The 27699-nt window shown below is 32.4% G+C and overlaps 1 protein-coding gene across 4 annotated transcripts in view; it reads left to right on the top strand.

The window, feature by feature from the left end:
- LRP1B (LDL receptor related protein 1B) overlaps positions 1-27699 on the top strand; it is a 2479914-nt gene that overhangs the window by 2305174 nt on the left and 147041 nt on the right. For all 4 annotated transcript variants that reach the window (XM_074215080.1, XM_074215079.1, XM_074215078.1 and 1 more), the window contains 2 exons: positions 2329-2448; positions 3982-4223. In XM_074215080.1, coding sequence (XP_074071181.1) covers positions 2329-2448; positions 3982-4223 — 362 coding nt within the window. The remainder of the gene's footprint in view (positions 1-2328; positions 2449-3981; positions 4224-27699) is intronic.

Raw genomic sequence — 27699 nt, 5'->3', positions numbered from 1 at the left:
AAACAGCTTGCTCTTAAATCTTTGGGTTATAAGATGAATCCTAAAGCTGCTAAATTGTAAGGTAACAATGGAATGATTTTCATCAAAATTGTATGTGATAATGTGATACTTTATTTACTTATGAGACTGGAGAGTCTCTTGGGTCAAACATGGGTTTGTTAGACTGCTGAACTGTCATTTAGGATACAAAGCCTTTTGTATAAAAGCTTCAGACCTGGAGGAACTAGATTGTTTTGTTCCATTTTTGGTTTTGAAATGTAAATAAAGAAATTTCTATTCCAAGAACTATTGGAAAATTAGGTTCATTTCAAGAAAGAATATATTCTTGTTGACCCAATTCTATAGAGTTATGAAAGTTCTTTTCCTGTATGGGTGATGTAACTCATAAAAATATTCTGGGTCATGAATACATTTTGATTTTAAACCAATGACGTACACTAAACTGATAGGACAGTCACAGGAAATAAGTAAGTTATATATCATAATTTAGAGTTAGCTGAATGCTGCTGGTTTTTGGGGGGGTTTTTGCTGTTTTTGTGTGATTATTTTTGGTGGGGGTGGCAAAAGAAGAAAAAGTAGATCTTCAGTATAGTGTTCTTGTTTTTTCTAATAGCATGAATAGGTGAAAGTAGATTTCATAAGTTTTCTTTGTATTCTGATTAAAGTTATGATAACTTATGCTATTTCACTTTAATCATCATAAAAATTTTAATCGATGAATGTTCCTAGCAAAATAGATTTATATTTTAGATGGCCTGAAGACAAGCTTTTGACTAAGGCATAGTCATGATTTACTAATATTCTTCTGGATAGGAATTCTTATTGTGAATATATTTTACTTAGATTTACAAAAGGTTAATGCAGATTATGTGATTTTTCAAACTGGTAAATGCCCTCTCCTTTACTTCCTATTGCCCTGTCTGATTTATTTTTTGATCATTGTGAACAACATACTCTTTACTCAGTCATGGAATTAACTTCCTTATTTAATTATCAGAATGTTAATTGTACTGACTGGGTATGAGAATGCAAGGGGATATTACTGAATGATATTTTCAGTAATATTCCATAATGTTTATATTCACTTTACATGGCATTAAGTAGGAATATATGTGATTGAAATTTGCTTTGAAATAATCATAATCAGAATGGGACCCATCTTGTTGTTCCCATTTTACAGATGAGATTTCTGAACCTAAGAGAGGTTACATAATTTCTCTAAAATCATCCAGTCAATATGTTTTGAAAGCCGCATGATTAGAATTTACAATGCCTAGATTAAAGATAAGACAAAGTGACATGATGAGCAAAGGATAGGTTTGTGTGTGTGTTTGAGAAATGATAAATGAATTGAATTAACATATTTAATAAAGCTCTCTGCCCTGCACCCTGATATTTTTTTCATTGGTTTCTTCTTTCTATAAATTGCAAAAGATTTATAGTGATTTTTAATGATAAAGAGGGGTAAATCATATTATATTGAAATATATTATAGAAATGTAGAATCAGACAAATAATGTCCATCTAATTGAAGAGATGATTTTGTAGTGCAAAGGGAGCTTACCTACAACAGGAAGGACTAGAGCTGAAGTTTTGCTTCCAATACATATGACTACAAGTGACATCCTCTCTCAGTGATACCAGGCAAATAAATATCAAATATTAATAAGTTTCAGAGCAGGTACTGATTTTCATTTAATTCACTATACCAATTAAAATCTTAAGTCTAAACCTATAGAGATGAAGTCTCATAAGCAAGACCTTAGTAAAGTTTCACCTCTGACATTATTGGCACTGTGCCCCACATATTGCTGAGGAAGTGCCAACCTTTAATAGTGGAGAGAAGCTTACCACCAAAGAATTACCTCTGCTGTAGAAATCTCAGGTCCGGTCCCAAGTCTTTGAGTTCCATTCTTGCTAAACAAAAGAGAAGTCATACGGTGACTTTTTAGTTAGAAATTCTAACTATGAGCAATTGCAAAAGATGTATTTGGATAACAAAGGGAAATCAGATAATATCGATTTGGATGCATGAAGATACTTGAAAATGTTTGAAATGGGTGAGCTGATAATTACTACTAGTCAGGGCAAAAAAATAAATAATTAAAACTAAATTGCTGCCAGAGATGCAGTTTACAATTATGGGAAAGCCATGATAAATTCAACCAAAAACATATAAAAGTGATTTTATTCAGAGATGTAATGGCATTTCACAATAGAAAATTAAGGAAGCAAAAAAGAAGTTGCATATGATGCAAAAGTTCCCTTTGTTAGAACAACATGCTTGTAGGTTTCATTTAGGAATGATAATAATTTTTCTCCCCGTAGACCTCAATGAATGCTTGGTGTTTGGTGTCTGCTCCCATCAATGCATTAATATGAAAGGGTCATATAAGTGTGTGTGTGACCAGAATTATAAAGAAAAGAATAATACTTGCATAGCAAAAGGTAAGGTTATAAGTATTCATTTTAATGTTACTATATTTTTTATTTTAAATTACATTTAAGGTAAATGTGAATTTTAGCAAATATATTTTGAGCTGTTTGACTATAGTTCCATTCCTAAAACGAAGGGAAAAAACTGGTACTGGTGGTGGTGGGTGGTGGAGGGGGAGGTTTCTTCAATTCTGATAGATGAATATCCTGTTGAATTATTATAATTCTTTATTAACTTAACTAAGGGTGACTAATGAAAAAAGTTCTTTGTGTTATTAGACAGTCAAAATTTGTTAAATTTCATAATCAAAAGTGATACTCAGAGTATTAGAATTCTTAGCACAATTTCTGATCTTTTAGAAATTTATTGGGTGAATAGGAAAAGAATGCCTTTTGAAGAAGAGGATTTTAAATAAGTACTTTAATCATTTTAGCCCAACTTCAGTATTGCTGTTTTGATTCCTCTTTCCCTTTATTCATAAAATAGATTTTTCCTTAAATATCAGGTATAGAATTGAAGTGTTTAGAACAGATTATTTCATTCAAAAAAGTACCATGATTAATAACAAAATGACATGCCTATCCTTAATTCTACCCTATCTATCTGACATGATTTGGGAATGGGTATTAAAGTTAATAAGCTTCTTAATATAAAGAGTGTTTAAATGTTACCACAATTAAATACAGTGATCACTAAAACTATGTGCAGACATATAATGAAATTCCTGGTGCAAAAATGTCCTTAACCAATCCAGATCTTAATCTGTATGTGATTTAGTCTATACATTCTATGAAGTATCCTAAAGCACTTAGCTGTTGCTACCTACCCAGAGTCACTTCATTAGTTCATAAAAAAGATTTGAATCCAAGTCTTTCTGATTCCAAGTACAGTATTTAACTATGCTCCACTGCCTTTATGCTGAACACAAATTGACTTATTTTAGATTTCTTACGAAACAATTCAAGATGATTTAATACCTCAAGGTTAACCTTATGGTGATAAATTATGCTTGACTTTGAATGTGCAGAAATATTGATTGATCCAAAGTTCCATATAATAGATTTCCACTTAAGAGAGAGTTCAGAGTATGTTTATGTGAACTGTTCAGATTCCTAGTGGTTAGAGAATCGGTTTTACATTTCTTAACATAGGTGTCTGAATCCACTGTAATATTAAAAAATGCATATTTAGATATAGCTGTGATTTAATGAAAATTGAGATTCAGTAAATGAGTTACAAAAGAACATTTAAAATAAGTATTTAAATACAACATATAATACTCTAATGTCTAATAAAATTGAATATACTTTCCATAACAACCCTATTTGTGTTTGTGTGGAAAATTTTGGTCAATGAGGAACTGAAATGTCAAGGTTGACATTAGAATTCTTAAATCAGGAAGGCTAAGGAAAAAAAATAAAATGGCTTGATTGAAGAGGTTGTTGTATAATCATAAAAATACCTCATATTTGAAAAGTAAAATGTTTGCTTTTACATTAGTTGAAATTTACTTTATTTTTGTATTTCATTATAATAATCTCCAGGCTCTGAAGATCAAGTTCTCTACATTTCTAATGACACTGATATCCTGGGTTTTATATATCCATTCAACTACAGTGGCGATCATCAACAAATTTCTCATATTGAACATAATTCAAGGATAACAGGGATGGATGTATATTATCAAAGGGATATGATTATTTGGAGTACTCAGTTTAATCCAGGCGGAATTTTCTACAAAAGGGTCCATGGCAGAGAAAGAAGACATACTACCAGTGGTTTGATTGTAAGTAAACAGCTTTGAAACTTTAAAGCTGCAAACCTATTTAAAAGAAAAAAACAACAACAAATCATCTGCCTAAGAGTTTGTAACACCTTGCAAAGACCCCAGAGAGAGTGCAAAAAATAATTGACTTAATTCCAAAAGAATTTAAAAAAAAAGATTTCCCCAGTCACTTAATTTTGTAGCTGCTTGAGAAAAATTCCAATTTATATGGTTTTAAGTATTTGTGGTTTTGGTAGGTACATTTTAATTTCTAGATCTTGAGCAATGAAAGGTGGCTTTTTGAACCTGTCATGAAATTCAAAGTTTATTAATTTTATTTATTGATGTATTGGTTGTGATTAGGAAACTTCATATTAGAATGTCAATATAATATTTTCTTACAATCAACAAGAAAAATTCAAACCAGAATAGTTAGTATAGATGTTTCTATTTCCCTCTAATGACTGTGATTCAGCAAAGCACCCAAGAAGAATTTGTCTCATGGAGCATCAGACTATATTCTGACATATGATAGACATGTTTATTATTGTGGTTACTTCTTTCAAGAAAAAGAAACTACAGCATTTGTTTAGATTTATCAACACATACTACATCCATCCTTGTTGCAGGGCATGTCAAGTGATTCTGTATTGTATATTATGGAGTAACTCAAGAAGAAAATGACAGATTAATACTTATTTTATGAGGTTCTGGCCCACTCCCATACTACCAAAAAGTCAAACTCTCAGCAGGATGCAATTCAAACTCTGTGTTAGAAAAGCATCCCTGATGTCTTCCTGTCTTCAGCGTTATGTGATCTGTGAGCAATGAGCAGTGCATATTGCAAAGAGTATTGCCAAAATGGTACACTCTCATGCAAATCTGAATATATGGATATATATGTATACATATATACCCTATGTATGTGTTCCTTTAAATTATCAAGAGCAAGCAGACAATAGTTATGTAAAGTTCTTTATCTTGTAAGTGAAACAAATGGTATCATATAATGTGGGGCACTATTGGGATCCAATGGGAAATATCATTTACTCTCTCTGGAATCAAAGGACCCAAGGGCTTAGAACCTGACCTCTGAAGCTTACTACCTGGGTGACCTTGGGGAGGGCAATAAACCTCCCAAGGGTTCAGTTTCCTCACCTGTAAAAATGAGGAGATTGGGCTATAGAGCTCTAGCTCTATAAACCTAAAAGTTGCTTATTCTTTTATTCAGTCATTCAGTCTGATCCTTTGCAACCCGATTTGAGGTTTTTTCTTGGCAAAGATATTGTTATGGTTTTCCATTTCCTTCTTCAGCTCACTTTACATATGAGGAACCTGAGGGTTAAGTGATTTGCCTAGAATCACAGAGCTAAGTGTCTAAGATCAGATTTGAACTCATAAAAATGATTCTTCCTAACTCTTAAGCTCAGTATTCTGATTATAACATCAAACTGTCCCCCGTAAGCTTATAAGTACCCAAACCATACTTCTGATAGTCACAATTAGATTTTATAAAATTTTGTCTAATAATATATTTGTTTAAGCAAGACACAAAGCCATTCAATTTGTATAATTTTTCTCATACAACAATAAATTATCCTGTCAAAACTCAAATAGAAGCAGGAGGCACTAAACATTCATAAAGATCTCTGACAGCTATGTACTGTCCTGAGTTAGAAAACCACATAGTAATATTATCTTTGTTATATTTTGATACATTTTAAAAAATATTTCATAGTTAAATTTTAATCTGGTTTAGGCCCTCTTAAGGTTGTTGGGGCTACAATGGAACCCAAGAACACCATGTTTCCCACCTCTCATCTAATCCATTATCTTTAGATATATGGATAATTACAGTTTTAACTGATAGTCTCATTTTTAAGGGTACAACATTCAGAAATTCTCCAAGAGGCATGCTAGTCTGTTTCATCTCTTATTTATAATAATATAATATACATTTATAGTAAACTTAACTAATCTTTCATATCTTTAGGGTAGGAGATATAACACAACAAACTCTATTAACACTTAACCTTTGAATTAATTGGATTCAGATATATGCCTCAATGTTCATTACTATTTATAATCTTCAGATTAATGATTCAGTAAAAAAACTTAACTCCAGTCCTTCCAATCCTGCCTCATGAAAATATGGATTAATATGGATTAATATTAATATGCTTTGTAAACAGCCATTCATATACTTAAAGATTTTGACCTTACCACTAGACTATTTCTAGAATCTGTATTCTGGTTCCCTGAACCTTTTAGTACTGTTATATATCCTACTGTATTCCTTCACTTCTTCATATTGTCATTATCTTTAAGTATTTCATTAAAAGAAACTAAAGTCAGGATTAAAATACAGCAAGAGAGCAATTATTGCTAAATGTAAAGATGGGTAACTCCTTTTTTTCTTGCATTTCAGACTTGGATGACAGTGATATTGTGTAGTTTTAATGAAAATTGATAATGCCCTACATTTTTTTGAGTAAAGCAAGCATTTTGATTGACTTTCCCAGTGGATTTTTACTGGTTCATTTCTTTTTCTCTGACCCCCTAATATGATCATCAGCATTCACTTAAGAGATAGTTGGAAAATTGTATGGATCCAGAATAAGCAGTTTCTCATATTTATCATGCTTACTGTCATCCAGTGCATCATTGACCTGAATGATAGCAACTCATGACCTATTCCTCAGGGAAAAGGGAAAAAACCCAAAAAACTTAATATGTTTCCCTAGACTGAGTCTGACATATTGACCTCCTAAACCTCAGATCATAAGACTATGGATAATAAATCAATGTGGAACTTAGTGATGGATACTTAGTGTGCTTCAGTCGATAAAACAAATATCTGTTCATGTAATAAAGAAGATATGCAGGGAGCATATTCCTTGCAACTAAATACATCATGATATTTTTAATCCTGCAATACCCAGGAAGAATATTGTTTCAAAATTCATGGAAAAAATTAAAGATATGTAATCAAATTTTAACTTCAGTTTATTTCAATGAAGATATTTTCTCCAAATGAAGTTTATTGGAAATTATATGAACAATATTTTACTTATGGGAATTTATAAAAAATAGAATACTAATTATGATTTCAAATCTAAATTTTAAATGAAGACCAAGGGTTATTTATAGTTATAAGTATTTATTAATTTCTACCCACTCTGGGCTATAAAAAAATGGATGGATATTTTTAACAAAATTAAACAAGTTAAAAACTTTAAAAACTGACATGATTCAATCTATATGTAAAACATAATGAGATTTCTGAATTTGAATTTTAGCCATCAGAACAGAACATGATAATATTATGCAACATTTGTAGATACTTTCTGGCAATTTGTCATTTCTAGTATGAAGCAGAATAAAGCAAAGAGCAGGATGGTAAATGCTATAAAGTAGGTCAGTGCATGGAAAATGCAAATGACTTTGAAAATACAGATTAGATTTTCACCATCATAATGCTAAATATTCCTGAGACAAACAAATGACTTACCTGAACACCTGATCTTTAGAAGCAAAAAAAAAAGACCAACATCATCTTTTCTATATATATATATATATTTATATGCAGATATATATATATTTTAAATATACATATATATAATTTCACATTTATAAGATGTTTTAGCTTTTAGAAAGTACTTTCCTCACAGCAAACTTGTGAGTAGGTAGTATAAGTATTTTAACCCCATTTTATATAGGTAAGGAAAAAAAATAAGGTTTACCAAGGTTAAATGAATTTTTCCTACTTTTGTAACTCATAATTGTCTGAAATGGGATTTGAACCAAAGTCAACTGACTCCAAGTCAAGTATTCTATTCTGCATCTAAACTGCATTTCCTCTTGAAACAATTCTAAATCTATGCATCTCGCATTTCTTTTGCATTACTGCAGTTCTGCTTCATAGAGCACAGTGCCTTCTTTGATGCAGCCATACCATGCTAGGTGGTCCTGTGTCAATGTAAAACATGTCTCAAATAAATATATTTATACTTCCCCTACCTGATCTTATGTGATTTACATTAATCAACTGCTCCCTGGCTACCTGGCTATCAAGGTTTTCTTTTTTTTTTTTTTTGCTTTTAACCTCAAATTCTGGGTCATTTTCAAGTATTTTATTTCTAATGAATTCATATATTGTTAATTAATAATAATAGTTAGCCTTGACATAGAACTTAATGATTTGAAAAGTTCTGTATCAAATGCTATTCCATTTGATCCTCACAGCAACCTTGCTGAGATACTATAGCTATCATTATTTTACAAAAAAAGGAAACTGAAACCAAGATGCTTGGGATCGTGCAGCTAGTTATATTTCTGAGTCATTCATAAAGTCTTTTCATCATTATTTCTCTAAATTAGATTCAAATGACAGGCACTAGAATGTTTCCTGAACCATTTTGAATGTAAACTTAAGAAAAAATATTTATATGGTGATGAGTCTTATGGACCAATTCAGTTGGCATTGCATCCTAATGTGAGCTAATTAGACTTTCTCAAGTAACCTGGAAATAATTGGTAAAAATAAGTATTTTTTAATTGACTACACTGTCATAACATAAGATCATAAATTTATAGTTTAAAAGGATCTCAGAAGCCAGCTAGTCTGACCTCAGGAAATTGAGGCTGAGATAGGTTACATCACATCCCCAAATCACATAACTAATATATAAGAAAAAGATTTAACCCTTGGTCCTCTGACGCCAGAGAAAATGCTTTCTTTTAATCATACAATTCATCCTTTCAGTTCAATTTAATTCAACTCAGCACAGATTTATATGTAATATATCGTGGTAGTCACTGGAGTAACAAAGATAGATAAGATACTGTCAGTTAAGTTCCCTAAAGAAGATTACAATTTAATGGCAGGAGGAGAGAAGATTTGAAAAAGAGGGATATGTTAACACTAAATAGAAAGGTCCATCTCATGTTAAATTTGAGAATGGAAAGATCACTTTTAAGCTAAGAATATTGGAGAAATCTTCCAGAAAGAATTAACATCTACATTAAGCTTTGTTGAATTTGAAAAGGGGAAAGCAGAAGTGGATCCATTTTAAGTAAGGAGGGAATCCTGAGCCAAAAGAATGGAGAAAGAAGTATAGGATGAGAAGGTGAGTGATGGGCATTGAACCAATTGACTAAAATGTGAAATACAGGAAGGAAAATTGAAGCAAACAGGCCAAGAGAATCTGGTTGAGGCCAATTTGTGACCATAAATTCCAATATCAGGAATCTCTACTTTAGAAAGTAATCACTTTAATGGGTTCATATGAGACTGAAAGGAGGGGGGAGAATTGAAACTTTCTAAATAAAAGAGCACTTGATCAGAGCAGCACATTGGCAGATTGTATAGAAAATAGTGTGAATGGGTTGAATATAGGCTAACATTGAGGCCGATAGAAACTAATTGGAGTTGAAGCATGAAAAAATTAGAGGATGAATTAGGATAGTTGCTGGGGAAAATGAAAATTAGAGGACAAGTGCAAGGAAGATTCTGAAGTAGAAAGGATAGTCTTTGGCAACAATGATTACATGTCAAGGTTAAGGAAAATGGGAGAAGCAAAAGTGAGTCCTGGGTTTCAAGGAATATTAAACAAACACAGAGATGTTAGGTAGAAGGGGAGATTTTTGGACTAAGAAAAAGTCACAGAAATAAAATTTTAATGAGGAACCATTAACGAGTTGAGAATCAGAGAGCTTGTTTTCCAATCTTGCCTCTGACATTTGCTACACATGTGACCTTGAGCAAGTTACTTACCCTCCTTGGGATTCAGTTTCCTCATCCATAGAATTAGGAGATTGGACTAGAAGAATTAGGGAATTGGGCTAGAAGAATAGCTCTGGAACTATGATCCCCAAGATGCCTATGGTCCATTGTCTCAAATGATAGCACATAAACTATTTTGTAAACCTTAAGGTACTTTTGCAAATTTAAATTATTATTATTATATTATGCTGTTAGAACAAGGAAGGGAGATGGGAATAAGAACTTAAATAGCAGCTACTATTGTGTTAGGCACTGAGCTGAGTAAGCACTTTACAAATAGTATCTCATCTGATCTTCAGAACAATGGGGTGAGGGAGGTACTGTTAGTATAAAACAAGTGAATGTGATGCCATATTTTCCACTGCTATAGAATTTGCTAATTGGATAACACAGCATTCAAAAGGAGCCTATCAACATTCTTTGTCATAGATCAGCCACAGTGGTAGTGTCAGCTTCTCCTGTCTTATACTGCTTATATATCTTATTTTCTGATGTTTATAGTTAAGTAAAAGAGTCTCATTCTTTAGGGAATCTAATTACCTTTAATGCCACCAAAAGAGATGTGCTTGAAATAAGTGGAAATTAACCTGAGGCAATGATCACTGAAAGTTTTAAGTACACTCACAATGAACCTCACCACTCCCTTCACATATTCAGACTTTTAATGGAATATTTGTGTAGAAGCAGCCAAAACATGAGTTTTGTCCTGTGAGTTTCCCTGAAATTAAATGGAAGATTCATCATGCCACATAATGCAAGGAAACTAGGGAGATAGTGAATAAAGTATATTGACTTTCTATGTCTATATAATATTTATTCAGTATTTACTATGTTCCAGACACTATAATAAGTGCTGGGGATTCAAAGAAAGGCAGGAACATACATTCCAATAGACCACCTAATTTCAAAATCGGTCAGCCAGTTGAATGGTTTGTTTTTTTCATTCATCATGTAGATCAGTAGCTCAATAGATTAGCTTCCCCCTGTCACTCTTATATGCCTCTGAAAAAAAAGAATCTTGTTGGATCTTTGCCTGAGTAAGAAGCCATTATTGCAGTTAGAAAGTTATGCTCTTTTGAATAGATTGAAAATTAAAGTGGAAAATACACTGTATTTGAGGAAATGTAATTTCTTTGCTTTGAGTTTTGCAATATCCCATACCAGGGGGAGATCCTTACAGCACTCTATATAAGTGGTTCACATACTGTAATTTGAGAGACATAATTTTGATAGTAAACAAAACTTCTGAGTAACTTTCACTTTTATAATAGTTATTGACTAAATATTTGGCTAACTTTTTACCTGTGTGTAAATGTGGTCACTTTTTTCCACTTTAGATTTTATTTTCTTTCATGACTTTCAACAGAAGCATAATATAAAAGTCTATTTTTCCTCATTGCCATAATAATAATAAGCCTTAAACTCCACTCCTTTTCAAGTGCTATAACTCTGACTTGTCAGAAACTACTGCTCTCTTGGGACTATTTCTTCACTGCCTTGCTTTGTCATTCTTTGCATTTCTTTTATTAAGGTTCTATTGTCATCTACCCTCCTGTCTTTATTTGCTTTGGCATTTCTGCTATTCTTTTGACTAAGAAATTGTTATAACAGTTTTGTAGGTTTTTCTTTTTTCCAGTCTAACACCTTTAGACACTTTTAAAAGGAACATTTAAAAACATTATTCAGAGTCAGCAATACAGAATTCAATCTGTTCCATACCTATAGTGCACATAAACTTATTCTAACTATTATAGGATAATACCCATATCTGAATCTTTTTTTTAAGCTTACATATTTTCTTTTACTAACTTAATGCAAAATTGATGTGTGGGTTAATTATTTTCCTAGGCATTTGTGGCATCTTAGTAGAATTATTGAAGTTTAAAAATATTTGGAGGTTTGTTGAGTCTGTAATTGAAATTCAGGTTTTTATGTGCCAAGGTTTCAAATCTTTCAGGTAATAAGACTCCATCTTTAATCAGTAGGACCTTCCAATTCTAAAGCATGAAATTAAACAAGAAGTCCTATCATTTTCCTAGGTAATTCTATTCATACAAATCATGCTTCTGTTTATTGACATTTACCCTTAGAGACTGGAATATTAAAAAGCTTTATAGCAAGTTGCATTATATTGTCCAAAACACTTTTACAGGTAATATTCCAAAGATATTCAGGTATCAATAAGTATTATTTAATTTTTAATGTAAAATAGAAAAATATGATCATTTTAATTATATGAAGAAAGCAAAAAATAAAATCCACACTTTAACATGTCTTTTTCTCTAAAAATTAATCCAAGAGGATTTTTTAAATCTAAATCAATTTTCAAATTTTTTTAAAAAGTTCTAGCATGAAAATGTGCTAGAATAGATGTATACATTCACCTATGATCAATGTATACTTATTTATAATATAATTATACCTATGTATAATATAAAATGACTCAAGGGCCCACAGAGTAGGCTTAAAAATGAATCTTCATACCCTCTTATCTGACAAGAAATCATTCAGTCCTTCTTGAAGATCTCCAATGGGAGGAAATTCACTACCTCCCAAGATAACTCCACTTTTTATTAGGAAGTTTTTCCTTGTATCAGACTTCTGTTTGCCTCTCAGGAATCCTAGCTCTGCCCTCTAGTTCCAAGAAGAACAAACTTAATCCTTTCACATTGACAATGCTGGGAACACATGAAGGCCATTCAGGTTATCAATCAGCATTTATTGGATACCTACCAAAACACTGAGGGTACAAAAAAAGAAGCAAAAGATAGTCTCTGCCCTCAAGGAACTCAAGAAGAGCTATATATACAAGAAAAATAGAAAATAAATTACATAAGAAAGGAAGGCACTAGAATTAAGAAGGGTTTAGAAAGACTTTTAATAAAAGATGAGATTTTATTTAGGACTTGTAAGAAGCCAGGTAATCCAGGAAGCAGAGATAAAGAGGAAGGCAGAAAGAGGGGAGGATAGTCAGAGAAAATGTTCAGAGCAGAGAGATGGAGTGTTTTATTTGTCAGTAGCTCCAAGAGTCCAGTAATATAACTTTCATTTTCAACTTTTAGCAATATTCCTTTCATGAACAAGCCATCTTTTTTTTATAAATTTTAGTAGTGCTGTTAAGTTTTTGTGTCCCATTAATATTGAATAACTCATATTAAGATTAAAAATTAGTATTAAATTTTGTGTGAAACTGTGAAAATCTATGATGGAAAACCTGTCATTTTCAAAGAAAATTTGCAATAATAGGATAACCCAAAAAGAATTAAAGAAGGCAGCAAAATATTTCTTGACAGTGTCTGAATTAGTCAAACATCCACTAATAGGTCAAATGGAGAAGTTGAAAAGATAAGTGGACTGGGTTATTTCAAAGACCATGAATAGTGGCTAAAGAGTTAAATGTAGATAAATAAGCTATTGCTGAAAAGCCAACTTGAACAAGAGGAGAGTTTTTAACCACAATTGTGCTGTGCATTTTGAGTGTTTTCAACCACAACAGTGGAAACCTGGCATTTGTTCTGACCTTTGAATCTGGACAAAGTGGGCATTTTTGAGGAAAATACCAATTGGTGATTAAAAAAAAAAGTCATATTTTCAGTGTGAACTGGAAATAACAGAACAACTTCAGAGTCTGTGGTTTGGACTGGTTCCATTCCCAGGCTTCTAAAAATAAGTGTGCCAAAACCCCTAGCGAAGACAAAACTGATTTTTTTAAAAATTGGCATTGATCTTTTAGAATTCACCTCCAAAGTGCATCAGGATTATAATGAAGAAATGATCAAGCATTTGAAAGATTCTTTATGATGCAAAGAGAATACTGTAGCCCAGTGACTAGTTTCTTCACTGTAATTATTCTGTCTCACAGCATACTTTATGATAAACTCTTTCTGACCCAAAGTGATGATAGCTAATGTAATCACCCATGTGTTCATCAGATTTAATTTCAATAATATTTCAGAAAGTCAAATCCACCCTCAAAAAATGAAGTCATCACAAAATTCAAAAGAATGTGCCTTTAGGCTCTAATTCCAGGCAATTGCAAAAGAATAGATTCAGTCTTCTGAGAGACACTATCAGAATTAATCTAAGACCTCTTTGAGAGCTTTGAAGAAGACATAATTTGCTATAGTATTTAAATACTAATGTGTTTGTTTTCAAAATAAAAACAATCATACTATTATTTTTAATTAAAAACTGTAAATATGATTTCACTATTCTTCTAGTCAGAAACTTAACCACCCAATCTAAAAATTAGATGCAGATTAATTAATTCTGATTTTCAACATAATGTAAGATTTACTTATCCTTTATTATTAAATTCAAATCTAAAATCAAAATATGAATCTCTATTTTGTAAATAGATATGTTTCTACTATACTCCTACACTTGAAATTCAAATAAAGACAGCAGGATAGCTATGTCAAAGACATATATTAAAGCCTGAGAAATCAGGAAAAATATCTTAGTTTAGTAAAGCAATGCAAAGCCTGTTGGCAGGGTTAATCTGACAGCAGGACACTTAATGATACTGGTAGGTTCAGCTAGATGTAGTTTTAAGCCCTCTAGGATGGCAAATACTTTTTTCAGGTTAAAAGATTTTTTAAAAAAAATTTGCATGTAATGTTGCTTTCATTTAAAAGAATTATACCTCTTCTAAAAATAGCTTAAGTAGCGTGACTATTCCTGCTGTTATCCTTTTCTATCACATTTTGACCCATGACATTTTAGAATTGAGAAAGAAGCATCATCCAGTAAACATTTAGTTTCTTGAGACCCTAAAAATGCTCTCACTCCTTTAGATAATGATTATGAAACAAAACAAATCCTGCTATTCAGAGGCACTTAACATAGAGTCCATGAAGTGAAATATACAAACACATACCCATAGGCACTGCACGCACACACATATATGTATAAACACACACACATGTGTAAACATTTATACACACAACACATGTGTATGTTTCATATCTATATTTATTTACCTAAATATGTTAATATTTCTTTTATCTTCCTAATCCCACCAAAAGCCTTCTTTTCTCTAAATTACATATTCCCAGTTTATTCAATTGATTCTTATATGACAGGATTCCATTTTATCATAATCCTCTAGATGGATTCCGGTTTGTAAACATTCCTAAAACATGGTGCTCAGAACCTGATGCAAAACTGCATTTATTTTCTGTCATGGGCAAAGTACAGCAGAATAGTCACTTCCTTTTATCTGAAAACTTAATTTTAATATTAAAGTTTGCTTTAGCATGTTTTTTACTTCAGTACTTCTAAATTTTCTAGTTATACTTTATTTTCTGAGAAAGTTGACTAGGATAACCTAGGTATAAGAAGCCCCCAAGCCTCTCACATATTGTTTAGGCTTGTCCAACATACCACAGTGATAAAATCATGTCTTTTTAGGAAAAAAAGACCTAGGCAAGACCAGTTGACCTGCAGAAACCTTGCAATCGGAGCTGCTTTAATTAGTTGTATGTATTTGAATTCCTTTAATGTATTATGACCTTTAACAGTGGAATAGCAATGGAATTCTGATTATAAAAATTATTTCTCCTGAAAGAAATTTAGGGTCATTAAAGGAACTTTACAATTTGCTCAAGGCAATGCAGTCTGCTCGCTTCTTATTTAATTCTAGGTCCAAATCAATATTGATTTTCTTTACCTAAAATATGTTTACTGATAGATAAACTCTATAAATTACTCACTTAACTTAGGATTGACAACCTATGACTTATAGGTCAAATAAAATATGGTCTGTGAGCTATGAATGTTTTTTACAGAACATTGAAAAACGATACTTAGTTCTCAGGCTTTATAAAGACGGATAGCCCAATGGATTTGACCCATGAACTGTAGTTTTCCAATTTCTGATTTAGCTGCATGTCATAATCTGGACAACAGGCATTCTTCATTTACTTGGTTGTTCTTTCATGGATGACTAGGTCAAATACTTTTAAGTGGTTCTATTTCTCAACCAAAAATCTCTTCAGTGTTCTGAGGCTTGATGCAACACAATGTAATCTAGAGGCAGGAGTATATTGGAGGATGTCGCTAGAAGATTCTTTAATTTAGAACCTGTGTGAATCTACTCCATGGTAGTGGCAATAATTTTTGGCAAGTCTGTGTCTTCATGTTTTATGTCTCACCTGCTGTTAATAATTAAAGACTCATCAAACAAGCTTATCTCTCATCATATGTTTAATGGAATTGTGAATCATATATCTATCTATCTTTCTATCTATCTATCTATCTATCTATCTATCTATCTATCTATCTATCTAAATCATGCTATGTCAGAAGAGAATCCTTAAGATGATATTTTGGTCTACCAAATCAAATTCCTTTTCATAGTCAACAAAGCAAAGTGGAACCTTTGAGTTGGCATATTTCAGGCAATTTTTTGTGATGATAAAGAGTATACATACTGGGAAATATTACAAACAAAAATCTACCTCATACCCTCTAATTCCTTCATCAACAATGTGGTCAATTAGAATGTAATTGATTCTCACAAAAGTTTTACATACATAGGAAGATGGGGACAAATCTTAGCATTTATGGATGTGTTGATCACCTTTTTTTAATACTAATAAGGTATAAGACTTTTCCCCTTACTTCAGTGTAATTTTGTATATCTTTAAAGAAATGTGGAGAATCACATTTGTTTAAAAAAGTTGATAGAATCTGATATTCTGTTCTCTACAATCTATTGAACAGTCCATGATCTACAAGGATGAGAGGAAATTTCATGATGAGCAAAATGAATTGAAATTCAGTGAAGATAATAATGATGATGGTAGTGGTGGTAAGGAAGATGGTAGTATGCATTTTCATTTCTGAATGAAGAATAATAAGAAATTATATTTGCAAACAGTGATTTATGGCTTACCAAGCATATTGTATGCCACTCATTAACTATGTCCCAGGGCAACTCCGTTAACCTCTGTTTCCTCAACTTTAAAATGGAGTTAATAATAGAACCTACCTCCCTGAGTTGTTGTGAGGATCAAAAGAGACATTTTTGAAGTTCTTAGTGCTCTTAAAACACTAACATAAATTCTAACAATTTTTAATGTCATTATTATTCACATTTTAAAATTAAGTAAGCTAGGGAAGTAAAGCAACTTGACCAAGGTCAGTGATAGGATCATTCTCTTCCTTAACTACTCTTCCTTATAAGTATATTAACTCTGATTGTTTTCTTACCTGGCACTTTATTGTGAGTTAGTGGCTGTATTCTCCTTCTGCTAAAAAAAACAGTCCTACATGATATAGTGCCTACTAAGATTTCACCTGCCAAACAGGCTCCCAGATGGTAATTCTGAAATGGTGAAAAAAAAATGGGATTCTTGAGAAAGAGTTGTGAAAAGAAAAGGTAGTGCCTCACCTCCAGAGCTAGAGGAAATTTTCATATAGTAAGAGCTGTTTTATTTAATATTCTGTCAACCAAACATCCATTCATTGCTTTCTTGTTCTATCTACAATATAGTAGTAATTGTACTGTGCCTCTGAAGAAGGCACATTTCTGGTCACTGAGCACTTTCATGGGCTGAACTCAGTCATTGTACTTCTTTTCCTCCTTATTCTTTCTCCTGGCTCTCCTAACTTCCTCTGAGTCCCACTTAAAATTCCACCTCTATAGGAGACCTTTACTCTCTTTAATGAGGAAAAACTTATATATACATGAATATGTGCATTAATATATATATATATATGTGTATAAACACACAGATGGCATATGTGTGTATATGTGGCTCTCCTTATAATTTTATTTGTACACAGCTGTTTTAATGTTATTTTCTCCATGGAACCATGCACTCCTTGGGTGCAGGGAGAATCTTTGCCTATCTTGTTTCTCAAGTACATACATAGCACAGTGCTTGTGGCATTTATTGACTGACCCACAAGAATGATCTTGAATTCCTGTTGAATCATCAGAGATTAGATTGATCAAGTATTAAAGGAAGAAGAAATTTTGAAGTCATCTAGTTGTGTTAATGATCCCAGTAACGAATCACTGGTATCACCAGTTTGGCAGGTTATTGACCCACCTCTTCCCTATATACTTCTAGTCTTAGAGAACTGATTGCCTTGCCAAGCATCTCATTCCATTATCAAATAACTATAATTGTTAGCATATTTTTATCTTTATTAAGCCAAAAGTCTCTAGGTACCTTATATTTATTGAACCTAGAAATAATCCCTATTCCAGATAACAGCTCTTCAAATGCCTGAAGAAAGCTATTATATTATCCAAAAAACTCTTAACTACAAAGATCATACATCATATTCCTTCCATTGTGCCTTGAATACCATATTTTTTGAGTCTTCTATCATTTCTTGGCTATTATCATCCATATAATATTACAGCTTACTGGTAACATTAAAATCAATATTCTATTTTTATTCAAAAATTCACTTAAACCAAGTTGCACTTATATTATCCTTGTACATTTGATTTTGAACCTAATGAAATCACACAAATTTAATAGCATTACCTATCAAGCTGTCAATTTAGGCCTATTATTAGAGGTTACTGAGATCTTTTGTATATTAATGATTATTCAACTAGCATTTAGTATATATTCCAGTTTTATGTAATCAGTGTACTTTATGTCTTCATTCAATGAATCATTCTATCAGTTATTACGTGGTTACAATGTGCCTGGTGATGGGCTAGGCTCAAAGACTAAATTAAACTCTTGTCCTCAAGGAGCTTACATTAAAAGGTGGAAGATTATATCTATCTATCTATCTATCTATCTATCTATATATATATATGTATATATATACATATATACACACACATATATATATATGTATATATATATACATATATACACACACATATATATGTATTTAAGAATATACATACAAAATAAATGGAAAGTAATTTAGGGAAAATTCTTGTATTTGGAGAAATAAAGAAAGACCTCCCACAAGAGGTAGCATTTGACCTGAGTTTTGAAGAAACTAATGAGGAAATAATTCATCACAAGAGTAAAAGATAGACAAGGCAAAGATAGACAAGGCAAAGGCAAGGAGACTGAAGATGAAATATCATCAGTCAATCAATATACTTTTGTGCCAGGAACCATACTAAACACTAGGGATACAAAAATAGGCAAAGGAAAATTCCTGCCCTCTTGGTGTTTGCAATATTATAGGGGAAGCAATATGCAAACATATAAATACAAAGCTATATACAAGATAGATAGGAAACAGTAAATAAATGGAAAACACTAGAAGAGTTGGGAAAGTCTTTCTGTAAAAGATGGGAATTTTAGTTGGAACTTAAATGAAGCCAGCAAGTGAAATGGAGGAGAGAGAACATTCCAGGTATGAAGAGAAAATGCCCAATGCCAAGAAATGAAGTGTTTCTTTCACAAGTCAACAGGAAGGCCATTGTCACTGATCAAAGAATACATGGAAGGGGTAAGAACACTGGGGAGATAGGAGGGTGCTAAGGAATGAAGGATTTTATATGTAGAGCATATCTTGTTTAATAACCTAGAGGCAATAGGGAATCTCTAGAGTTTACCGAGTAGGAGAAAGGATATGATTGAACTTGCACTTTAGGAAAAATACTTTAGATGAATAGAAAATAGATTGTAGGAGAGAGAGATTTGAGAAAGGCAGACTCACAGGTGAGGAATGGCAAGTAGGACAGGTTGTCTAGACTAAAGTGAATGAATGGAAAAAGCATACGATAATCCTGGAAAAAGAGGCTACAGTCAAGTCATAAAAGATTTAAAATGTCTAACATGGTAACTTTCATTTCATGGTAGGGATTTATAATGGTTTATTGAACAGAATGAGATAATTAAATATATTTTTAATATTATCAGTTTAGACAACATATGTGGAGCTCATGAGTGCTGAGAAGGTTCTGGATGTGATAGAACTTTTTGTAGGCAGAACCAACAAGGTTACTGCTGATAAATTATGTGATAACTAGAGTTATAGATAACTTTGAAGTTGGAAACTTCTGTGACATGAAGTTTATTAGTGATTTTGGCTAAAATAAAGAAGTTACAAAGAAAAGTAGGCTTTGGGGGAAAGGTAATGAGTTCTCCTTTGATTGTTGCTTGAGATTTCTATAAGAATATACAGTTGAAGATCACAATGAATAGCTGATGATGTGGAACTGATGCTTTGGATATATGTGGATCTGGAAGTCATCTATTTAGAGATAGTAATTGAACTTATAGGAATTGATGAAATCATCAAGAAAACTTAGAGACAAAAACTCCAGGAAGGAGCTTCAGGGTACACTCATGGTTAGAAAATATGAAATGACTAGTGATTCTGCAAAAATATGAAGGAGCAGGCAGGCAAGTAAGATTAAACAAAAGATACATGTCAGGAAAACCTAGAGAAGAGAGAATATACAGGAGGAAATGACGAGATAAAGATGCTATACAGATACTATAGAACTGTTGAGGAAGATGAGGTTTGAGAAAAGGTCATCAAATCAAATTTGTCTATTAAATGGTCATTTTTAATTTTAAAGAGAGACAATAGTTTCAGTTAAGTGATGACATAAGTTGCTTTTCTCCAAGTTTTTCAAGCAGGTAATTTAAGTATCTACTTGATATATAATTTCATGTAAATTATCCCTTCATTCTAATGAATTTCTGTTGATTAAATTAAATACTTCTCCATTGGTATTCTACTCATAAAACCTCCACCAAGTTTTGGTGATACTTATGTCATATTTACTTTTAAATGTTAAAATTCTTGGCTTGATTATCAATTATGTTGATAAACTGATATGGATCAGAATACAGGTTTCTAAGATAATTTTCAATTCTATTCTCAGTTCTTTTCTTGCAGTTTCAATGAGTTCCTCCACTTTATTTTCTTCTTCTATGTCATACATGTTTTTATCTGTAGTAACTAATATGACACTTTTATCTGAGCCTCTTTTTTCTTTTCCTTTTCATTTTCAGTTTAAGATTACTCAATGAAATAAACATATTTTTGACCAAATACTATTCTCATAAAATTTACTCTATTTCTTGTCAATCTTGTCAGTTTATGTTGTTAAATCATTTCCATCCTGTCTGATACTTTGCGGCTCTTTTGGTATTTTCTTGCAAATATACTAGAGAGGTTTGCCTTTCCTTCCCCAGATCATTTTAAATAAGAGGAAACTGAAGCAAAAAGGGTTTTGATTAGCCCAGGGTCATATAGTTGAGGCCATATTTGAACCCAATCTTCTGGATTCCAGGGCTGATGGTCTATCCATTGTGCTACGTATATGTCCAACATAAAAGTATATGCAACATAAATATAAAGTGAATTATATGTAAAGTAGTTAAATACAAGCTAGTTGACAGAGAGTCAGCTATAAATCAGGGAGCATCAGAAAAGGTTTGTGTAGAAGATGATGCTTTTTTGTAAAGAAAGAAAAGGGACTTTGAAATAGGGGAAAGGATGGAGTATATTCTAGACTTATGGGACACTAAATGAAAATTCATAGAAATAGGAAATGGAGAGCTTTGTATTAGAAGCAAAGAAAAAGTTCTTTTTGATCCTTCACAAAGTATAGGAAAGGAAATAGAAATCTTATGAGGCTGGTAAGATGGTTTGGGACAGAGGAATTTATATTTTATCCAAGAAACCAGATGGTTTGGGACAGAGGAATTTATATTTTATCTAAGAAACAATAGAAAGCTACTAGACTTTATTAATTCATTCTTAATTCATTTTACAAACATTCTACAAATATTATTGCAATCAAAACATTATAATCAAGAATATAGAAAGTTTAGAAAAGATGTGGTCCCTATTTTCATTGTCTAGTAAGAGAATTAAACATAAGTCAAGATTACTATGAAAAAGTTAAGTTCATCAGAGATTTGCAAAGTAAAATGCTTGACTTGTAAGATCTGCAGAGGAAGGGTAACAATTAAGAGAAAATCAAGGAAGACAGAAAAGAAAAAGTGAGATTTGAGTTGAACTTTAAAGGATATGTAGAATTTTAGCAAATGATAAAGGCAGAGGACGGTGTCTCAGATGTTAAAAATATTAAAACAAAAACTGCATTAAAAAGTTTCTGTAGTGAGAAGTGGCACTGCATGTTAAGAAAGAAATGAGTAACCCAGCATAGCTGAAATATAGTATCACATAGAGAACAATAATATGATGCATCACAGAAAAATTTAAAAAGTAGTCCAAGAAGATGATGATGGCCCTTGAATGTCAGGCAAAGGAACTGAATTTTAAATGCTTTATGTTAGGAGAAGCACATAACTGTGATCTCTGAGTAAGGAAGATGTATTATATGAAATAGGTTATATATGGGAGATATTAGGTGTAGGACCCTCTTCTGTTTACCATAATAGATCTGGAGAAAGGTGATAGATAGATTTGCTATAATGACAATGGTGTGGTTTAGAGAAAATGGAGAAATTTTAGTGATGTTTCCAAGAGAGAATTGATTCAGTTTAGTAACTGATTAGATATGAGAGAGAAGAGTCAAATATAAGTCCAAGGTTTTATAAGTGGGACATGTAGTGCCAGTAGCAAAAATACTGAAATCATAAGTTGAACAATTCTTTCCCAACTTCAAAACAAAAGAAAACAAACTTTCATTTACAGTCTCTGTTATGTTGATAGTTTTTCAGAAGACCCTGATTTTTTCCCATTCCTTTCTCTCGTCATTTTCTCCATTTGCTAAACAGCTGGAGTTAGGTTTGATTCTTCTCTGGTCATTCAGGATTTTTTTTTGCTGACAACTCTAACAGATTATTTCTTCCATCGTGTATAGAAATTAGAAACACTTCATTAAGTCTAACAAGCTAGAGTACAGAAAATCATTCCCCAAGACCTTTAATCTTTTTTCTAAAGTAGTGAGATGCTTGCATTTCACAAACTGTTGTAGATTCAATATAGTTTTAGTACCTAAATTCTTTATTCTCTTAATTCTTTGAAAACTGCTAATCCATGCATGATGCTACTTTAATACAAACCCTCCGTATTCCCTCAGTTAGTTAACAGAATTTACTATAGATCAATTTATAATCTCTTTTAAACTGTGAAGATTTTTTTAAATCTAGCTTAAAATAATGTAGGTCAAAGTAATTTTACTTATGTTTGTAAAATAAAAAAGCACATTTCCTAATATAAGGTGATCTAATAGCTCATTGTAGTAGGGATCTAAGCATATGTTCTCAAAGAATATGCCAGAAAAGCACAAATCCTGATAGTTCCCAACAAATTAGAAGCACTTTATAAATAGAACTAGTAAAAGATTATACCTACTATCTGAGGACTCTACTCCCTAAATACAAAGAATGTGGTATGATATACCAAGATATCAAAATATTTGTTTTCTATACTATTCTCAACATAAAAAAACCAAAGAAAAAATGAATTATATGTCAAATGTAGACAAGAAAATAAAAAATGCACAAAGTAAAAAAGAGAAACACTGAACAACGAAAAGTCTCAAGAACATCACAGGTAACTATAACATTAAGGATTTGTATTCAGCTTCTCCATTCAAACACATTCAGTGTGCCAGGTTCAACCATCACAATGTCAGTACCAAATTATTCAGCCTATCCCACCACATCATGATAGATACCTATTTTGGCTTCATGAATAAATAGAAAGCAATTGGTATGATGATGTGGTATGGGAGGTATGATAAAGAAGAAAAGACTAGAAGGTGATTCACACATGAGGAAAAGGAAACTAAGATACTTTAGTCAATGTCACTTTTTTCTATGTGGATTTTACTCTGTCTAGAGCCCTAAACCAGGTCTCTCCATGCTCAGACTTTAGAAGGAAAAATATGTTCAAATTTGATAGCCTATAAAGTTAAAGAGAGGGAAACCAAAGATTAAGGAGGGAAAATCAAGTATACAAAGGAATACAAAAATAATGTCAAAAGAACAAATGTCCATAGGAGAAAACTTGAATATATTTCTTACACAGCTATATAAATCAATTGAGACAAAAAGACAGAAGGGGAGTGAGTTAAATAAATTAAAGAGAGACCATAACAAAATGAGCAAATATACCATGAAGAAAAATGTACTGGTAATGAGACTGATGTTACCATCCTTTTCAAAGTGTCATACTAATTTCTAAAAGGAAATGATATTGAAATGTTCTGCTGTAGAATGCTATCGGATAATTCTCACTGGAGACATCCAATCATTGAGCAATAGAAACTAAAGAAGGATTCAAAAGAGAAATTGTTTTAATAGAATATGTCAGGCAAGAGGAAGCTATATTTAAAAAAAATCCAAAGTTGTCGAGAAATAAAAGTATATTTAGATGGAGATGAACTGGGTTTGCTGGGCAAGTAGGACATGTCATTTAACATGTCCTAACCTTAGTATCTATTCTAGAGAAAGAAAGAATTGGACCAGATGCCTTTTGAGATCCTTTTCAAGTCTGGCTATGATCCTGTCAATGAAAGTTAGTCAAAATTGGAATTTCAGTGAACAATAGAAGACAAGCAACTGGCTAAATAAAGCAAAAAGCACAAGGAAGAATCTACTTAAAGAAAGACTTTTTTTTAAAATAAAAGATATTTGTAATAAAATATATATAAGTTTAAAAAAGTGGCATATGAGAAGCTAAATACATGAAGGGTCATCTGCTAAAGCCTGGCCATTGTGGAATTTTTACCCAAATGGACCCTTTTGCTAAAAATGAAACTATATGACACAGAGAAGTTACTGTTAAATGATAGACTGGTTCACAGAATGGTTGGTTGGTTGTTTGGTTAGTTCTTATCCTTCATTACTGAAGAAGACCAAAATGATATCACTGTGTTTGAGACAAATTACAGCATGTCCAACTGTGGCTGATCAGACTAATACTGAATTCAGAATGCTCTACCACAGGTTGTGCACAAATGGTCCATGTGAACACTTGGGGTGAGTACTCTAAACTTACGGATGCTATGTTTCCTTTGAACTGCTTCAGTTCTGCCCAACTCATAGAGTGCAGCCCCCTCACTCATGAGGGCATGCCATGCTAGGCAGTCCTGTGCTAGTGTTGCCCATGCTGTACAATCAATGTCAAAGTTCTTCAGTGAGACCTTCAGGGTATCCTGGTATCACTTCTTTTATGAGGGGGTGTGAGTTCTCTATAAAATGGTTTGTTTGTTTGTTTGTTTTTTTTGGTAAGCATATATCTGGCAATCTAAAAATGTGTCCAGCCCATTATAGTTACAATCTCTGTAGTAATTTTGGAATGCTAGGCAGTTTAGCTCAAGAAAGGACCTTAGTGTCTGGCATCTTCTCCTTCCAGGTGATCTTAAGAATCTTCCTAAGACAATTTAATGGGAAGGGATCCAGTTTCAGACATGGCGCTGGTAGACTGCCCAGGTTTCGCAGGCATAGAACAATGAGGTCAGCACAACAGCTCTGCAGACCTTCAGTTTGTAGTCAGTTTTAATGCCTCTTCTCTCCCATACTTTCTTTTGGAGCCTCCCAAACACTGAACTAGCTCTGGCAATGAGTGTGTCAACCTCATTGACAATATGTACCTCCCTGGAAAGGACATTGCCAAGGTAAATGAACTTGTCCACAGTACTCAGAACTTCTCCATTTGTGTAATCAATGGTTCTACATATGCATGGTCTGCATTAGCACACAGTCATCTACAAACAGAAGATCATGCACCAACACCCCCCCCCCCACTTTGGTCTTGGCTTGTAGCCTTTTCAAGTTGAAGAATTTATCATCAGTGTGGCAGTTGACCTTGAGGTCATGTTCATCTTCAATGAAGGCAGTTGATAACACGGCTGAAAACATCATGCTAAAACATATGGGAGCAAGGACACATATTTGTTTTACTCCATTGTAGGTTTACAGAATAAGCTCAGACAGGTAACTGAAAAACTAGAATTTATCTTATCATATACCTCAAAGGAATAAAACAACATCATTTCATGGGACATCAGATATGATATACATAATGGAGTTGTATGAAGAAAATTGAAGCACATGCATCTTCTTAGTGTCTAAAATAGAAAAATGGACAAAGAATAATACTGTAAAAATGAGAATAACATGAGGAAGTATAACTTGGCATTAATACTTAAATGCAATTTAGGTATTACCGATATGGGGTATTCCTCAAAATAAAACAGTAAGATGGCACAATGAAAAGTGCTGATCCTGAAGTGAAGAAAATATCTTTCTGAGTTCAAATCTAGCCTCAGACACTAAATGGACATTTAAACCTGTTTATCTCAATTTCTCATCTGTAAAATGAGCAAGAAAAGGAAATGCAAACCACTCCAGTATCTTTGCCAAGAAAATCCAAATGATATCATGAAAGTTGGATGTGACTAAAGAAATGACTAAACTGCAGCAAACTAATAATCCCCAAAGTGGTGCAAATCAAAATCTATTAACAATTTCTCTTCTCATTTGACTCAAGTTCATATACTTTTATAAATACACAGTGGGGTCCAATTGTAGTATTATATTACCTGACAAGAAATGCTACATGTGGACATATATCTTTTATCCATCATTCTTGCTACATACTGAGCATGAACTAGGTAGTTAATAAATGCTTGCTAACTAATTGAAGATTGGCTCATCTTTTCTGATCATGAATTTTTAATCATAGGTTTCATATTACTTTTCATCCTTTGGATGACTTGTAAATTTGATTCTTCAGATTGTGGTATTCAATCACTAACATCCATATTTCCTTAACAGGAAAACTTTGGGTTTGGTTTTTTTTTTACCATATTCTTATTTCAAAGAGAGCCTCTTGGTCACCAAGTATCATGAAAATTCCAAAATGTAATCCAAATTGTGTTCTTCCTTACAATTCAGTTGAGTTCATTTCTTTTTCCATCTGCAATGTGTATATAATAAATACATGGATAGACTAGCTCTTTGAACTGCAATCTAACCATATAGCTTGGTTTATTAAATAGGAAATATGTTTAAGGGACCTTAAAAGCCAGCCAATCCAACATTTTGTAGATGAGGAAACTATGAGTTTAAGAGAGATTAAGTAAATTGATAAAGGATACACAACTAATAGGTATATGAGGCAGGATTTGAATGCAGGTCTTTCTCACTCCAAACATACTAGCTGTTCATTGAACCACCCACTGCCCAGGGATGCATTATCCATTTAGTTATTCTTTTGTGGATGTTTAGGCTGAAATTGCCCAAGTGATTATTAATCTCAGTTTGGATTTCCTACAATATTTTTGGACTTGTTACAGTTAAGACAATGATATTCATAAATGCTCCCACTAGGGGAACATTGCCAAGGGTATAGGGATTCTCTCTTCCATGTAGATGCTATCCAGAAGCTCCTATAATGCAATAGAAACACCTAAATGTCACACTGCTTTATACATCACTTGATATTATTGATCAGGATCACCAAACCAAGCTGTTTCTTTTGTTTACATTAAAAAAAGAAAAAGACTCACAGGTTTGTAGAATAGCTAAAAGTCTCATTTTTATAACTCATAAGTATTTTTTCAAGAGTTTCAATACGTGCTGAATATATATATATATATATATTAAAAACTATTTTAAATTTGAACAAAACCACAAATTTACCTATTTTCATTAAAAAGTACTTGTTACTAATATTGTAAGTCAACAGTCTATTAGAATTTAGAGTATTATCTAAAACCATCAACAAGTGTTATTTGTAATAAGGATAAGTTAGATGCTTTCCCATAATATCAGGTGT

The sequence above is a fragment of the Macrotis lagotis genome, chromosome 1 (genome assembly GCF_037893015.1).
Source record: "Macrotis lagotis isolate mMagLag1 chromosome 1, bilby.v1.9.chrom.fasta, whole genome shotgun sequence".
Taxonomy (NCBI): Eukaryota; Metazoa; Chordata; class Mammalia; order Peramelemorphia; family Peramelidae; genus Macrotis; species Macrotis lagotis.
This window is presented reverse-complemented; position numbering and strand designations above follow the sequence as displayed.